Raw genomic sequence first — 17534 nt, forward strand, 5'->3', positions numbered from 1 at the left:
AAAGGCAGCTGATTTTTACATGTTCAGCTCCTATGTGAGTAAGGTGCATGCTTTTAGCTTCTGGAATACCCCTGGCACCTTTAATCTAATCCCTCAGATCCTTTTCTGAGCTGTTTGATGGCTTCTCCTGTTCACTCCTTCTCCAATAATAATTTTTCATCCTGCCTCTTTCCTGCCCCTAGTAAATCCCCCTTCTTCCAGAGGGCAGGGGTGTCTGGCTCTGAGGGCTCTCTGACTGAGGTCTCAAGTCAACGATGGGACCTGCAAAATGGGCAATGCCAGGGCAATGTCAGTCTCAGGCATTTCTGGAATGAAAGTGAGTTGTGTGCAGACTGCAGAGCTTTTATTCAGTCTCTGGATGCATGTTGAAACCACAGGATGCGCTCTCCATTGCACACCTACTCCATGTTTGCCACGTCCATTGCCTTCAACCCAAGGCTCCCCTGGGCAGAGTGTTTGCTGTTTATACAAGCTGAGTTTCTACATCTGCAGTGTACTCAGCCTGCACTCACAATCAAGAGCATGGATGCACCTTTTAACTGCTTTTAGCAGGGAATCACTACATCTCCTTTCAGGTGCTCAGCCAAAATGGTAACTTTAATTCAGGGAAGAGTTAAAGTTACCAGCATGGGAATGTCAAGGATTTGCAGCTTTCTAGAGGAGCTGAAGGGAATGCTGCATAGCAAATGCAGTCAGGATGCTTAGGGAAAGAGCAAATACCTATTCATTTGTCCAAGATCAAAGTTACCTCTGGCCCCAGGAAGGAGGGATGCTGAGAAACCCCAGGAAAGGAAACAGGCTGTAAGCAGGATACAAAGCCCCAAAGAGGCACTGTGGGGGCCCCACCACTCTGAAATGTAGGCTCTCCAGGGAAGAGGTCATAGAATCAAGCCTGTGAGAGTTCCTAGAAGCATCTGGACAACACTCTCAGGCACATGGTGTGATTTTTTGGGTTGTCTTGAGCAGATCTAGGAGTTGGACTCAATGATTCTTGTGGGCCCCTTCCAACTCAGGACGTTCTATGATTCAAGAGATTTCTCTGGAACAGTAATGGAAGCCAGTGGCATTCAAAGCTCTTTAACAAATATAAAAACATAGACTCTTCCAACACAATCCAAAAGATGTGCAACTGCCCAAGACATGCACCAAGTATATCTGCCACACTGCAGACAGATCTTAGCCTGGACACAGCAGAGGTGGATCCCAGCATTAAAAACTTACCTTTTTCTCTGTACTAGTAGAGAAAACAAAGCCACCAAGCTGAGAGTTCAGCAGCCCTTTTCTCTTTAGCACCATGCTTTCAACTTGTCCCAAGAGATGGAGAGCTCCGTCATCAGATTTCCATATTTATAAGGAGAGAGTTTCTGTTTAGCCAAGCTTGCGACAGAAATAACCCTGCAAACAGCAGCAGGAGCAGCAGCACAGCAAACACATCTGAGGGGCAGGGATGAGAAAGCCAAGGGAGATCTCAGGGCAGTCTCTCTCTTGGCATGGCTTCCCAACCCTGCATGAGAAATTCTGAGGGCACAAATAATCTCGGCTTCTAAAATTAGAGCTCGCCTCGCCCCCACCCCACACGCCTGCATCTCTGTGACTAATTAGCATCCGGGGGGATACAGATTCTCTTCTGATAAAGCGATGTTTGGCTCCCTTCTCCCCTGACACATTTGTATTAGAAATATCCTCATTATGTGACTAATCAGGGAAGCTGAGACAAAGGCGCGGGAGCCGACTTAAAGGGAAATCGCTGATTTTTGTACAAGTGGCTTATGAATTATTCTGTCTCCAAAGGGCAGGGATATTTCCTCCCCTCCCAATCCTGAAAAAAAAGTGCAAAATTGGGGTCCCTGAAGAAAAACCCATTTTTATTACCAGAAGTTGAGGCTTTTATAATCTTCCCTATTCACTGAGCTTGCTCCCAATTCCCGTGGGTTTATTGCAGGGTTGCGGTTTGTGCACTCCAAAAGTCCTGGAGGGCCTGCCAGCCCCATGCCGCCCACTGGGGCTGGGCAAGGTGTCCCACAGCTCCCCAGCACTACCCAGCACTGTGGATGGCAAGTGACAAGGTTGGTTAGTGGTTTATCACATTGAGTTTAAAAGTCAGGAGCACACAAAACGTCAGCCACTTTCCTGGCCATCCCTCCAGAAGGTCTGAAGATATTCAGTGCTGTTACCTTTGATGCCCCGCAGAGGCATACCTTAAAGTAGCCTGGGCTTGGCAGAAGATCTTTGAAACAAAGGCAAGCAGACACTATTTAGCAGCAGTGGTAGAAGAATATTTTAGAAGAATTTGTTTCCCTCCACGCTCCCTGCAACAGAGCTGGTCTCCATCCGGCTCCAGCCTGTCTCCTTCACCTCCCGTTGACAGCACAAGAAAGAGATATCAGGCCAGACAGCTTCTGCCTCACTTCTCCTTTTGAGACAGTCCCTTCCCCACTGAAATCAAGCCATCTGTCCCCGGCACCCTTTGAGGAGCCGCAGCAGATTGCGGAGCACGGGAGGATGCACTGCACGAGGTGGGAACAGGAGGTTGAGGGAGCTCATTGCACACACAGAAAACCAAATCTGGTTGAGCTGGAAACAGGGATGAAAAGGTGAGTGCACCATCAGTACTCCCTAGGACAGGCTCAGGCACACACATGATGGCCCTTACTCTTTATTCAGCTCCCTCCTGACTGCTGCGCCTTCTGCTGTGGAGACAGGGACCAGCCCCAAACCCCTGTGCTGGGGTCTGTGAAGAACTGACAGAAGCAGAACAGGTTCCCAAAGGCCTTGCTGGAAGGTAGACTGCTGAGAGCCACAGAGGGTTTTGCCTGCATTGCTTGCTGAGTGTGACTGCCCAAATCTTCACATTTTGACAGTTTTTTTCATTTGCCAAATGTCTAGTATTTGGGGTGAAATTTTGCACTATAGGCACTTCTCTCTGATTTGAAATATACACCTATTTGTATATATATTTTTTAAAATTTTCTTTTTCTATTTTTGCTGAGGTGGGGTGCTGGGAACACATTTTGTCACCCTGAGCCCTCCCCTCTAAGTGATATCCCCCTCAGCAAGCACAGCCCGAGCCTGACGCTGGTGAGGGCAGGGGACTGGCAAGGGACAAGTAAGGAGGAAAGGCAGGGTCTGCCAGCAGGACTGGAGGTGGCTGGAGCAGGGGATGGAAGAAACAGACTCGATGGATAGCCAGGAGAGGAAATAGGAACAGCTGAATGATGCTCCTAGAAGAAAAGGTCCAAGAAGATAAGAAAGAGACAGAATAGGAACACTGAAAGGCAGCCAGGGTTAAAAGCACTGAAGACACAGCTGTCATGAACCTTCATGCTCTGCCAAGGCTCACAGACATGAAGGGCAACATCTGACCTTTTCTGTTACTACCCCAGGTGCTCCCAGACTACCTTTGAGTGAAGCTCCAGAAGCCTTCTGACAATTGAAGGGTTTAGGAACCTGGCTGTATCTGTGACCAGAACTCAGCTAAGGCTGGTGGCACAGAGCACTGTGCTCAGATGGCCCAGAGCCATGCTGGTGCTGCTGTGCCAGGCCATTCTGGGGTTTCCTTATAGTCCATTTTTCTCTTCTAAAACTGCAGGGAAGTGACATTAGAAGAAAATAGCAGGGCTATTTTGCCAAGCTCCCAAATACAGCTACTGCAGACTAATTTGAGCCCCTGCAGCCTATGTGCTACAACAGAGCCTTTAATGATATACTCATGTAAACCCTTTCTCTTGGTAGTTCAGCATGGACCTATGCTGGAGATGAATCAGGCTGCACAAGGGAAGAACAGAAGTCTAAGTTCGTGATTTCTTGCAGAAGCGGCAAGTCATGTAGGGAAAAGGGGAGCATAGTGCAGAGAAGGAAAGATGATTTTGTGATTACACAGTGTGGAGCTGTCCTAGAGAACTGCGACCCTTACGCTCTCACATGAAATGTGCCAAGTCTCTAAAGCCCTCTCAAGCTGGTGAAGTAAGAGCAAAGGAAATACTGTGACAAATGACAGCAGCAGCCCCTGTCTTTACCTTGATCTTACCAAAGACGTGTGCTCATTCACCCCAAACAAGGTATGAAATCTCTTTTGGGATGACCTGGCACTTGGGAAAGCTCCTTTTCAAGCCCCAGTAACCAGAGGCTTGCCAGAGATGCTGAAAAAACAATGTCTATTCCTTCCCTATTTACTTTTACTTTGTTGTAGATCCTTGCATAATCCTTACCCATTAACTGGCATCTTGTGCCAGTGGGTTCATATGCTGTAGGAATGGATTTGCAACCCAGCCTCTCCCCCTCGCCCTCTGCCTCAGCTTTGGGATCAGTGTCATTGAGTCCCACTAAGTTCTTAGTATCTTTTCTTCTGGAGTAGGAGTTCAAATATTTACTAACACCTCATCTCTTTCTTTCTACCTCCTCGATTGCTTTTCTCCTCCCAGCATGTCTCCTATTTGCAGCTTCAAGAAGAAACAATCTCAGTGTTTTCACTGTTTCTTTTTTTTTCTTGCTACAGACCTTCAAATTCTTCCTTATTCCACAGTATTCTTTTTGGGATGGCTGAACAGAAACACACGTCATGTTCCAGGCAACATGCTTACTGATCTAGAATGGCTTCACAGGTTTTTTGCTTGAATTTTAATCTCCCTGGACTTTTGTTAGCCTGCCACACTGCACAGCTGGCTTCATTCCTGTTCCCTGCACTGGTGATAAGTTTTTTTCCCCGTTTCTCAGATTTTCTACCTTCCCTTTAATTTTTCACAGTGCTTTTGCAGAGAGGTCTGAGTCATTATCCCCTGTTTTATATCTGGGAAAACTGAGATCCAGAGGAGTGAAGCTGCTCAACACAAGAGCAGGGGAGAGCTGGGTCCTCCTCCAGGGTTCTGTCCCCTGCAATAAGAGCATCTTCATAAACGCACTTCTACTGAATTAGAGAGCATGCACCAGAAAGCAATTAGCACCAATACGACACTCCAAACTACACTGCTGGGGGAAAAAAGTGGTCAGGAGCTGCAGTTCCAGTACTATATTACAATCCTGAAATATGGTTCCTTCCTGCAAGCATTTGATATGATGCAGAAAATTACATAAACTAATCACTAGTCTCACATGCCAGACCATTCACCAGATGTTTTAAATGTTGGCCTCAGTATACAGGCTTGTTTCTTCACCCTGTCATCTTCCTTTTCCAGCAAATTGTTTTTCCAGAATTGGCTTGTGAATGTTTTCATGCTCTTTGCTCAGTTAATTTTCTCAGAAACTTACTTCCTTCCTGTTATCATCCAAACTGCTGTAATTCAGATAGGGATCCACAATGTTTCAATTACATCACATGTCCCTGATCAATGTAAAATCACCTCTCTACCAATCCATCGCTTCTGACAATTTCTTCTCCCAGTGAGTCTCACTCTTATAAGCAGCTTGGAAGTAAAAAGGGGAAGAGCAACACGTGATCTTAGAAAACAAACAAAATTTGTACAACTTTCCTCCTAAGGTACCTTCTCAGTTTGAAGTTTGGAGCTGTGCACAGTGTGTATAGAAAAATGGAGACCAGAGGATGGTCAGCAAAACATAAGAATGGGATCTCCTGGGGTTTCAATTTGGTTTGTGAGTTGCCTATAGATTTAATACAAGGGGAAGCATTAAGAAGACATCTCATGACCACTGAAGCCTTTTAGCTTAATAAGGATGGCTTAGACAACACATTCAAATACAGGAGAGATGGTTCACATAAAATTTCTACAAGAATAGTCCCCTGAGCCTGATTCTATGTCTGTGTCTTTACAGCTTTCAATTAACACTGCAGGTGGGCACAGAAACACTTTCAGCTCATTATTCTCTTTTCAAATACTGGTGGACATAAGATATTTAGCTGAAACAGCCCTTTGTAGATATTTTAAATTCCATTATCATTAAGAAGACAGGCATCAGAGAGAGAGATTGTTTTCTTTACCTAATAGTTTCATCTTCTGCAGGGTAGAGGCAGCTTTGTGCATTAATTTAAGGTTTGCAACATCTGTGCTGCTGGAAAAATCTATCTGAAATGTAAATCTTCAGAGCAATGATGGATTGAAGCTGAACTCAGGTACTTGACTTATGGAAGCACAAATCAGGGATGCTACTGGCTCAAATATTCATCAGCCTCCCAATGAAATAAAAAATGGTAAATAAATTGAACTCTCTCTGGGTGATCATTCTCATTATCTGGCTATACAAGATAACCATAGAATCACTGAAGAAAGCTTGTCATTAGCTGTTAATTGAAGGCGCTTCCAGAAAGTGCTGCTTAAACCTTGAAAGATTGACTGTCTTTCCAACCGCTACCTAATGTGTATGTTAGAGTTGTATTAAAGCAGCCTCATTATGTCCCTGCCTCCAGTGCAGAGAGAGCTTCTGATGCTTCAGATGAAACTCACGTTTTAAATAGCTCATCTACATATAGCCTAACCCCTGGGCACATCTTCAGCACACTTTACTGCATGAAGATCTATCTAGGCTGATGCTCATGTTGTACAAACACAAGATACCTCAGAGTCTTGTAATGACCTTCAAAAGAGGCAGCAGAGTCCTGGGCCGTGGTGATGTACAATCACATGATGTACCTATGACACAAATCATAATGATCAGCCTGTTTGCTAAGTGCAGCTATCTCAGGACATGATTTTAGGTTTGCCTGCACTTTACTTGTCTTTCACATACCTTCTTTTCTTCTTACAATCTCCCTCTCGTTATTTCCAGACCTTTTATTTTCACTCACTAATGGGTGCCCATTAGTGTTGAAGAAGGTTTCCTGTCGAGATAATAATTCCTGGATGAAACATCATACTTCCCATAAAGCAGCCAGCCTCTACCTACCTGTAATTGTGCTCTAACCTGACAAAACTCAAAGCTTTTCAATTTAAAGTCGATATACTTCCATTTAAAATCTTCTCTGCCTCTACAATTGCTGAACTAAAATTTCATCTTGTACCTACTTTACCTCCAAAGCAATGTTTTCAATCTCAGTTAAATGACCATCTGTGATACCTGGAAATTGGGCACCATCACAAGAGCTTGTAGGAAGTGCCTGCAGAACCAGCTTTTAATTGAAGGGTGTCATGTGGGGTCACACAAAACAACTCAAGTGGTTTACCCATGCCAGAGAGATCAACATTCTAACTGTGATCTGTTACACTCCATTTGCACAGCCAGTAGAATAAATATCAGATGCAAAGGATAACACTAAGACTGCCTAATGTTTAATCACAGGATAGCTGTTGTGCATCTACCCTCTGTTTTTTATGCTTCCACTTCTGAAGCATGTGCAAACATTTGAAGCAGAGCAATAGTCAACACCGAGTATACACCTGTGCTTGCACAGAGAATTGTAATTCACTCGGATTTTCCGCCTCAGTAATTTTAGAACTATCAAGTAGCTGTGAACTATTTCCTGTTTGCAGGAGAGATAACAGACTTTTACATAGCAAATTTAAATTATTCTGCCCTTACACTATGTAAAATCCCTGCAGAATTGCTATGAACAGAAATTAATATTAAATAGCATAAACAGTACAGTTTAGGGCCATTTACTCCAACTGCTCCAAGGACTTTTCAGATGTAACTAGTCTCCCAGCATTATATAATGGGGCAGGGTTCAGGGAATTTGTGACTGACTGCTTTAGAAGCTTCCAAAACCATCTGTATGGCTGAACTCCAGTTTGAGCTGCTAGTTCTCAGATCCAGCTTTTGCATCAAGCAAATTATGAAGGTAGCTGCCTCCTGCCCTCATACCCACGATAATCCTGATGTACTGACAGTAACCTATGCACAAAGAGACAATGTACATTCTCTTAGTTACACAGGAGCCATGCCAAACACTTTCATCTACAACCATGCTCAGCACCTTGAACTCAAGGAACTCCTGCTCATCGCACGTAAATATTTTGGTAATTGTTCTATATTTCCACTGCACCAGTGGGTATCCAATTGCATTAAGATGCCATGCTTTAAATCCAGAAATCAAAAGCCCACCAAGTAGAACAGGAGCTGGTATTGTGGTTCAAAAAGAGCCAAGATGTATCTCACAAAAGTGTGGCTGTGTGGAGAGCACAGACACCGAAGTTGCATTCCCCCCTCAACTTCCATTTAATTCCTAAAGGCCTCTACTCCCTGACATATCCAGAAACTCCTGCACTGTACAGTTCTCCTGAAGAACATAATTTCCCACGGCATCCAGAATAGCCTAGGTCTTCCACCAGTAATACGGTTTTCAGGAGGCAATTACCGCAGTGAAGGTGTTTTCTTATGGGAGAAGAGTCCATCCCATAAAAACCAGCAAACAGGGCTTCTTACTGAGCCCCTGGAAAGAGGAACTCCTGCTCCTCCTGTTAGTGTGGCTCCTTGAGACTTCTACCTGCAGATGATGGATAAAAAGAAGAGTTTGGAAAATGACTTTCCAGTCGCATCTGCACAGAAAGCATGAACTGACAGGCAGGTGAACACAACACAGTCTACAACAGCGACTTGAATCAAACTTCAGCTATTCAGATGAGCTTCTTACTACAAACACAACACATTTCCCCTTCCACCACACTCAACTGCCAGGTTGACAAGTCATTCACCCAAAAATTGTGACATTTGCTCACATAATGTTTTTACATTTCTTCCACCAATTACAACGGCACAGTTCAGCTGGCAGCCCAGGCTGGCATGCTGCTTTTTCCTTGAAAGAGGAGGGGCCTTTCTGGCAGCATAGGCTGCCTTATTGTCTGATTATCTCCTTGAAGCTGTGGTGTTCACCTGCCCAGAGAGCCTGAGCAGCAGCTGCACTCCCTGGAGGGGCAAAATAAAGTTGGGATCACACCACTCCTTGCACATACAAACAGTCCAGTGCTTACTGCTGGAACCACAACTGCCATCAATTGGCCCTCAAAGGCACAGCCCAGCTTTGTGAAGCATCTGCAGCTGGGTTGTGCTGATTCACAGATTCTGCTGGCCCAGCAAAGGGAGGGCTTGGTGCATCTCATGTCATATTCAAGATGACTGTCTCAGAAACACCACATTTAAAAAAAAAAATAGGCTCTCTAATCACAAGACTCCTACATCTGTTTAAGTTTGTGAGGTGAGCAAGTGTACTTGCTTGTGTACTTGCTTATGTACTTGCTTGTACACGTCTTTGCCATGTGCAGACTCAACCCTGTTTCAGAAACAGGAGGTTAAATGTTACCTGAGCAAGCTTGGGATTTTATATGCAAATTATGGTCCAAATATCTACTCTTCTTTTTAATAAACTTTCCTCAGTTGAGGCAATGGAGGTAAGAAAAATTCAAGGTCTAAATGAGGTGTCTTTGACATAAATGCACTCAGTACCTCCCTGGTATAACCATTTTCAGTTGAAGGAACTTTATATTTCCATTCAAATCTTTCTAGCCGAGTGTGTTGCACCAGGACTGAAAATTAAGAAACAGAAGTCAATAGTCTTTTTTTTTTAAAAAAAGAAAAGATTTAAAGGGGAGGGGACAAGATTTCATTCCAGAATTACTGGAGTGGCACTACACTTACACTGCAATGAAAACAGCAAAGTCTTACTTGAGCCCTGTCATGATATCAGGATCTAAGAACAATAAACAAGACCCATCAGGATGGAGGAAGCTGCTTTCATCCCAGCCCATGCAAGAACCATCTGTTAAGAGATTCACTTATGTTGTTGGAGTAACAATGCCACAGCTGTTCTCCATGAATTAAAAAGAAAGTACAAATTTAAAAGGATTGCGTGTCTGTTTCAGAAGATGGTTAAAGAGAGACTGTTCCTTTTTGTGGCATTTCAAAAAAAATACAAGAAGGTAGACGCCACTGGCAAACTCCTGTTTTTTCTTTGTAGACGACAGGAAATCATATTACTTTAATCCAAACGTTGGTCTTCTAAATCTCATAACCCAAGTAATTTCATTTAATACACATCATATCCAGTAATGGATCATTTGAGAACTGTGTTAGGGTATTGATCCCTGTGTGCTAGGTAAACCTCCCAAACAAACTACAGATCCATTCAGAACTGAAGACCCTGAATATTATGGGTTACCTGCAAACAGAGGTGTAAGTAAGCAAAACAAAGCATAAGGCTCTTCAACCTCTTCCCCAGCAAAAGAAGTGTTGATCTAGATCTCTCCTTTTAGCCAAATGAAAGTTCCTCTATTGTTTGTTTATTTTAACAAGTAGGGCAAGCCTCATGCAAACTGGCCCCCATTCAATTCGGCCTGAAGGAGGAGAAGACGTCAGTTTTAATGTCCTGTGTCCAACACAACTAATGTAATTCCTGAAGACCCCACTCAAACCATCTCCCAAGGCATCTGAAATGCCCTTGGCTCCCAGAGCAGCGAGCAGACAAACAGTCTGTATTCAGACTGTTGGTTCCAGATGTCAATCTCAGCCAATGCGATGACTTCTTTGCAGCAGCCAGGACATGACAGACACAGACAGTGAGTACTGTGAATTATTCAGCCAGACCAACAGGACACAACTGGCATAAGGAAAGGGATTAAAATCCAAGCACAACTGTGGAACACATGAATTCTAGATCACAATTACTCTTCGAATTCTAGATTACAATTATTCTTCCCTGTACAGAAATCTACATGCAATTTTTTTTTTTTTTTTAATCTTGCAGATACCAAAAGCATGGCTGTAACTTATTAAATGTAGCCCTTTCAGGAACGTTGCCTAGTAGACACTGGTAAGGTATAGACAAATTACTCTCCATTTAAACCAGACTAATGTGGAAAAGTCTGGGAACGTAAAAAAAAAAAAAAAAAAAAAAAAAAAAAAAAAAAAAAAAAAAAAAAAAAAGCATGTGATAATTGCTTTAATTTTTTTCAAAAAACGAAACTGCTGTGCTTTTTAAGAGACTGTCCTCTCAACTTTATGGACTCACAGAACATTACTGGATATATAGGCTGTGCAGCCCCATAAACTGTAAAGATCAGGGCTACTGCTCTGGGCTAATAGTGTAATTTTCCACTGTATGGTTTTCATTTACAATTCGCTTATTGTATCTGGAAGTCTAATTGTAGCCAAGTACATTTTTGGGTTGTTCAAGGTATAATAAAGAATGAAACAGCTTAAAAAGGCAGCTTTTACGTTATAATTAGAAACATTTGCTATTTCAGGTGGCTTCTCCCTAGCATGTTTATAAGCTCCCCATTATACCTTTCAGCATGTTGTAAAAATAAATTATGACAAGCTGCAGAGTGACTCACAGATACAATAAGAAACAGGGAAGAGGAGTCTGGATGAACCTGAGACATCAGAGCATCTGGATGTTTGTAAGCAAAGTGTCTTCCAGTAGAAGACAGGATAGATGAGGAATATCTGCCCTTGATTCCCAGGAGGCCAATTAAACACCAGGTGACAATGACAATTGATCTCTATTTCCCCATGTATGAGATGTGAATAGGTTTATCTATAGATGTGAGAGAAATGCTGTGCATAGGTAGCCACCATCCCAGTGTAACATGGTAGCTACTACGCACTGGAACAGTTAGAGATGCTCCTCCAACCACTTCATGACCCCAGTTAATCCTGACACTTGAAAGCCTTCAGTGCTGCTGGCAGCAACCCAGCCTCTTCTAGGAAAAGTCCCTGGCAGTAGTCTGCAGTGATGGGGACAAGGTGGGACATCCTGAAGAGCCATGAAGTCCCTCCAAGTTACATTAACCTGTGTTCACCATACTGGGGGACAGCCAACGGGGCTTTCCTTTGCAGACAGTTAGGCAAGAAGAAGAGCAAAATTAGTACAGGATGTGTTTTATACGCAATTATTTTTTTTAATATGGGCTCTGGTATAGCAGAATTCAGTCTTCATGAAAATCTGTGGTTTTCTGTCAAAATAGCTTTTTAATGACTCTTGGTTATTGTCCTTGCTGACCTGGAAACAAATGTGAAAGGTTTTTTTACTTTCTCATCAGTTGTCTGACTCTCTAATTTTCCTCCTAGGAGGAGGACTATGAAAACCATGTTAAGGAAGACACAGAAAACAGCAGCTTAAATTTAAAAGGCCCAGAGTCCGTTGTTCTAAGATTAGTGGAAGAGTCAGATAGGGGGTTGAATGAAAAGATGCGTTTTCTCTAACTTCCTGGAATTTAAGACTTAACCCTTTCCTACTGCTGTCCCTAAAGTGGATATTAAGGAGCAATGCTGAGCAGCAAGCATTTCTGATTGCTGAATTTTCTGCCCTATATCATCGCATGCTACTTTTTCTGTAAAGTTTACAGTGTTATAATTGCCATTCCAGAATATATAAGTAAACAACAAATATCAAGTCTTCTAAAGACTCTCTCCCTCTTTCCCTGCTAGCATGTTTGGATGCTGCTACAAGCACCCTAATGACACGGATGAAACAGATAAACTCCTTAAGGCCATGTGTCACAAATATCCTGTGACCAGTCACTAAAAGGAGGTCAGGAATCTACTTAAGAATAGAAAGCAGAGCTGGACACAAATACAAGATCAGACAGCACCTCTTCCCAGAAATTCTGTGTGGCTGCCAAATCCTGCTACTGCACCACAGCGAGCTGGACTAACAACCCCCATCCTCCTGTCCACCCCGAGGGAAGCTCTGCATGCCAGCACTGCATGATCACCCTGGTGAGGCTGCACACAACCTCACTGAGCGTGAGGACAAGGCTTGGGAGAGTCTCCTTCTCTTTTGATACCTATTTTTGTGGCATTCTGTGTACGTGAATACGTCGCTGACGGCTGGTTTTTCTGGTGTTTTTTACTTTTATCAGTACAGAGATTTCCATGCTTAAGACACGACACAAGACTGCAGACCATTCTCTGCTTGCAATGCACCAAAGAAACCTGAAGAAAAACCTTTTTCTTTTAATGACATTGCTTGTGTTTTTACATGAGTGTGCCTCTGCAGCTCCCACTGCCCTGTTGAGGACTCTCATCACTGTCAAAACAAAGCAATGAGAGAAAAGAGAATGTAACATCTTAAGTTCTCCTCTTTCCATATACAACATAGAGACATACATAGAATGTCTCTATGCAATCAACACTGAAAATACATGTTTGCATTTAACATATTTTGTATTAAATTCCCATTAGGATGCCTGTTTTAACAAACAGCATAATGCAGAGATTACAGGAATCAGCCATCTTGGCTCTTACACCAAAAAAAGAGAGAAATTCTGAATCCTGGAACTGTATTTGTATTTATTTCAGAGAAGAAAGGAAAAATCTCACTTTGCAACCTAATAGCCTAATGAACTAAGTTAGAAATTAGACAATTTGATAAATTCTGTGACTGTTGATTAGGAATGTTTAACAAGAGATTAAAGTTAAAAGTGTTACAAATTTCAACATAAAAAAGGGAACTAAAAGAGCTATCAAGCATATTACTGCCTGCCCCACTAAACAGGCCCATGGCAGATGGAGAGGCTGGAGGAAAAGCAAAGGTGCCCAGAGCTTTTGCACAGAGCTGTGTTGTCAGCTCTTCCCTCCTGCAGTGTCCATGTCCGCAGTGCTCCCTGGATGCAGGGCATTCCAGAACACACTCACTAGGGCTTTAAAAAAATGAGCCTTTCATCTTGATAAAATCCTCTCTTGGTATAACATGCCTAGTTGTGTGACGGAGAGATGAGCCGTGTGCCTTGCTGTGCCCACACCTGCTCTAACACAGCTCAACCAACAGCAGGTACCAGTAGTGTGTGCAGAGCAGTGAGATCCCCCTGCAGAAGAGAGGAGTGCAGAGCTCAGCTTAAGCTTATACACACAATCCTCAAACACAGAGCAGCAACTGCCTGACCATCCATCCATCATCTGTGACGTGCATCTGACTAACTAGCACCTCCCCAGTAAGGTAATAATTTATTATTTCCAGACAGTACAATTAGCTCTCAGTGCTTAAACTCCCTTAAACGTGGCAAGTGTCTCCTGTGTTATTTCCTGGCTACAGCATTTCTAAGGATCACCATCTCTGCCACACCAATCACCTCTGCAAGTAAAGGATCAGCCACATGTCCCAGGATACGTACATTCTGCTCTGAAGCAATTTACTTTATACAGCTGTCAGGTTAAAACCTTTCTACAAGATCCCCTAAAGCAGGAGTAGGATCTCTCTGGAGTTAGTTTCTTCAGTAGTTAGGGTTGCACTGCATGTCACGAAACACAGGGGAAGTTTTATGCCTGTAGTGGCACTGTCCCTCTTTCCATCCACGGTGGCTCCAACAATTTTCCTCTCTCCAGACTGGCCATGGTGCTGCATGATAACACCAGCAGCTTCCAGCTCACCAGCAAGAAGAAAGTGAAGGTTTTCTGAGGCCATTATTTAGTTTCTTCCCAAATCATCTCTGAGCCCTAGATACAAAACTTCATAAAAATCAGTGTAAAATAGTTGCAGAGAACATGGTTGCTAGCAGATCCCAGACTATGGGCAGGAAAGGATAGCTTGAGTCATTCAATAGCTAAAATCACGTAACTGAGCCAATGGAAAGTGTTTCAGGGACATAATAATACCTTGGCTGTAATGATAGGCAACAGACATCTAGTCACCTCAAATGCAGCAGTTAACAGAAATTTACAGAGAAGAAAAAAATAAAAAATTAATTTTCTTTAAGCTTGCAGTATCTTTAACTGGATTCCCAGGCCTAAAGTAGAGAACAAGAAATGCAGGGAAAAGAAATGGAAATGCTAGAGATTAACTAATTTTAGAATCAACCACATGCTGTTTGCTTGCAGCTGGTGAGTGACCTTTGCATTATTCTCAGCTAGCAGGAAATTCTAATCTGCATTAATAAGCAGAATACTGTTCACCCTTTCAACAGCTCTTGCTTTAAAGGCTTTCTTGCACACACACAGACCTCAGTCATTTTCTATGGACTTCTTCACACTGTCTGCTCATCTCAATGCATCTGAATCAGTGAAGTGGTTTGCAACAGTGGTAACCACCAAGTGACTGCTCTCTCAAATGAAACACTCTTTAAGCAAATGGAAATGAAGAAGGAGGGATTATTCACCCTTCATAGCTATGCTGCAACAGGCATTTCCAGATGGTCACTGCTATGAGACAGTTACTTCCAACCAGGGATTCACCCCAAATTTTCTGAGATTATTTTAAAAACGGAAGATTTCATGGATGATTAGATGAAGACAAATGGGGTGCCATTTGTGGCATACAGTTCTCATTAAACTCAATAATGGCTGTACACAGACGCGACAGGATTTCCAGATTTTGACTGCAACTTGCTGAAATATGAACTCAAGCTTGTTTTCAGCTACAGCCAAGCATTTAAAAAGGCAGCCACAGCAGTGACAAATCACTGTCTTCAAAATATAATTGGAAAGAGGTCCTAAATTATTTTCATAGAAATACACTTCTCGTTGTCTTCTGTGCTGTAGAAAGCCTGACTGAGGTACCAAAGCGTTCTGCACTCGATTAGGCAAGTCCTATCCCAACTAAGTGGAACTGATAGCAGTGATCCTGCTCATGTGGTGCCTGCTCCCCGCTTTGCCCCCCACACCCACAGCATACCCCTGTCTCCAGCAGTGGCTGAATTTCTGCAGAAGAGAAAGCAGGTGTCTCTGCAAGAAAGGCTGAATGAGTTTTATGGGTACTTAACTGCAAATAAACAAATGGAATTTAGCACAGCATCCAGTAATTCAATGGGTTTTCTAGCAGATAGAGGGCAACATCGTATGGATGCTGGAAAGCCAGTCCAAATTACACGTAGGCATTCCTGTTTGACAGTGGACCCAGGCCCACATTTTGATTATGAACACAGTTTCTTCTCTCATTTGGGAACACCAAGTGTCATCTTTCATGCCTTGGTCATCCCTCTTCCAAACACAGCTACAAACACCCCCTGCTTGTCTCTGACCTGCTGCATCGTTGTCAGCTGCTGACTCATAGCAAGGGTGCATCCCTTCCTTCCCTTTCTTCCTTTCTCTAGCTGAAAAAGATCACAGGCTGGATCAGGTTTCAGGGACCTCTTGAGGTCATGTGGTCCAACTCTCCCTCTCCAACACAGCTACCTAACACTAGATGCCCAGGACCATGACGAGAAGGCTTTCAATATCCTCAGAGATGGAGGGTCCACATGGGAAATCTGTGGCTGTGCTCCATCAGGGAAGAGCAGGTTTCTCTTGCCTCCCACTACCTGTGTTCGTCTCTGAGGGAAGAGCAAACTGAGGAAGGCAAGCAAGTACTTGCTCTGCTGCCCCAAAGCAGAGACCTTCCTTGCAGAGATCCCTAGTAAAAATTTCCGCAAGTGTTAAGCACAGGAATTCTCGCTTATGTTACATCTGAGGCATTCAAGTCCCATAAGCATACACTCTCCCTCCTTTCTAGTAAGAAGACATTTAACCAGCTAGGGAAAACAGCCAATTAAACATTTCCCTGCAGGTCATAACCATAGCTAGAAATTCTTAATTAACAAGTTAAAACTCATTTACAAAAGGCTTATTAACATTTTTAGGACTGGTATACTCAGCTTGCCAACCAGAAAATAGCTTGAAACACTGGGAGTCACCAGATTTTCCTCTTGTATTCATCTCAGATCATATACAGCAAGTGTCAGGAGGAAGAATCTAACCTGCTGATGGTGTATTTATCTCACAGGGGTTTTTTTTTAATAATAAAAAGAGCTTTCAAAGCTTTAGTTTATCACTGGTTTTGGAAGCTGTGACAAGGTGTTCACTGTACAATACAGTGATTTGAAGGTTTTGACTCATTTAAGGGTCAATTCCTCCAACTGATCATCAAAATGAAAGGGCAATTAGATTCCAAAAATGAGCTTGTCAATTTGTCAATTCATTTCATGAGATTAACCCTGGTACCTTAATGTTGTAAGTCACTGATGAAGTACAACGGAGCCTTTCACCCTGGTGTCCAGGGTGCAGATTTTATGAGCTGTTGCTTATGTAAGACAATATAAAAAGAAACAGCAGCTGGGAACTGAGTCCCTAACAGAGAGACGACCACACCTCCTGGAAAAGCAAATTTTCCATGTGAAAGCAGTGAAGCCCTGACCCCTCTGCTTCCATACGTGAAGTAAAGCAATGCTGTCCGTCTGCAGATGGACAGGACTTCCATGGTGGCTTGTGCTCTCCCCACCAGCAGCACAGTGAGAACAGATGCTCTGGGTACTTCTGTTAGGGTGGAGAAAAGGATTGTGGGCAGCAAAAACTAACAAAACCAGATTTTTTTTACTCCGCTGATTTTGGAACAGTCTGAATAGCAGCTATCTGCTATTGAAAAAGATCAAAAAAAAGTGGAGGGGAAACACAGTGGAAATTCTCTCTAGTTTACAACCCAAACAACATGGCTTCAAAGATATAATGCTCCTTCCGTCCACGAAAGAAAGCAACTAGATGATTCAACTCAGATACCTTATTTTTGGTATACACTGAACGGGGCTCCAACATATTAAGGAGCAGAATCACTTTAGCAGGAATCTTGACATCTTTTAATTCCAGCACCAGCCGTGGTCAACAATGCAATGTCTTTCCCCTAGTCTTTTGTTCCAGCTTTGAAATCTCAGATACATAAGTATCTTTCCTGAGCCTTATGTGAGCTC

General features: G+C 43.0%; 1 protein-coding gene across 5 annotated transcripts in view; it reads right to left on the minus strand.

The window, feature by feature from the left end:
* Positions 1 to 17534, minus strand: part of FAM219A (family with sequence similarity 219 member A) — a 92031-nt gene that overhangs the window by 48524 nt on the left and 25973 nt on the right. For 2 of the 5 annotated variants that reach the window (XM_027889399.1, XM_027889398.1), the window contains exon 1: positions 1222 to 1424. The exons of the other annotated variants lie outside the window; for them this stretch is intronic. In XM_027889399.1, the coding sequence (XP_027745200.1) occupies positions 1222 to 1296 (75 nt within the window). In that variant the 5' untranslated portion in view covers positions 1297 to 1424. Of the gene's footprint in view, positions 1 to 1221; positions 1425 to 17534 lie in introns of those variants that run through there. 5 annotated transcript variants of the gene reach the window in all.

This window comes from Empidonax traillii, unplaced genomic scaffold (genome assembly GCF_003031625.1).
Source record: "Empidonax traillii isolate 1590-97213 ecotype Southwest subspecies unplaced genomic scaffold, ASM303162v1 scaffold262:size680716, whole genome shotgun sequence".
NCBI lineage: Eukaryota > Metazoa > Chordata > Aves > Passeriformes > Tyrannidae > Empidonax > Empidonax traillii.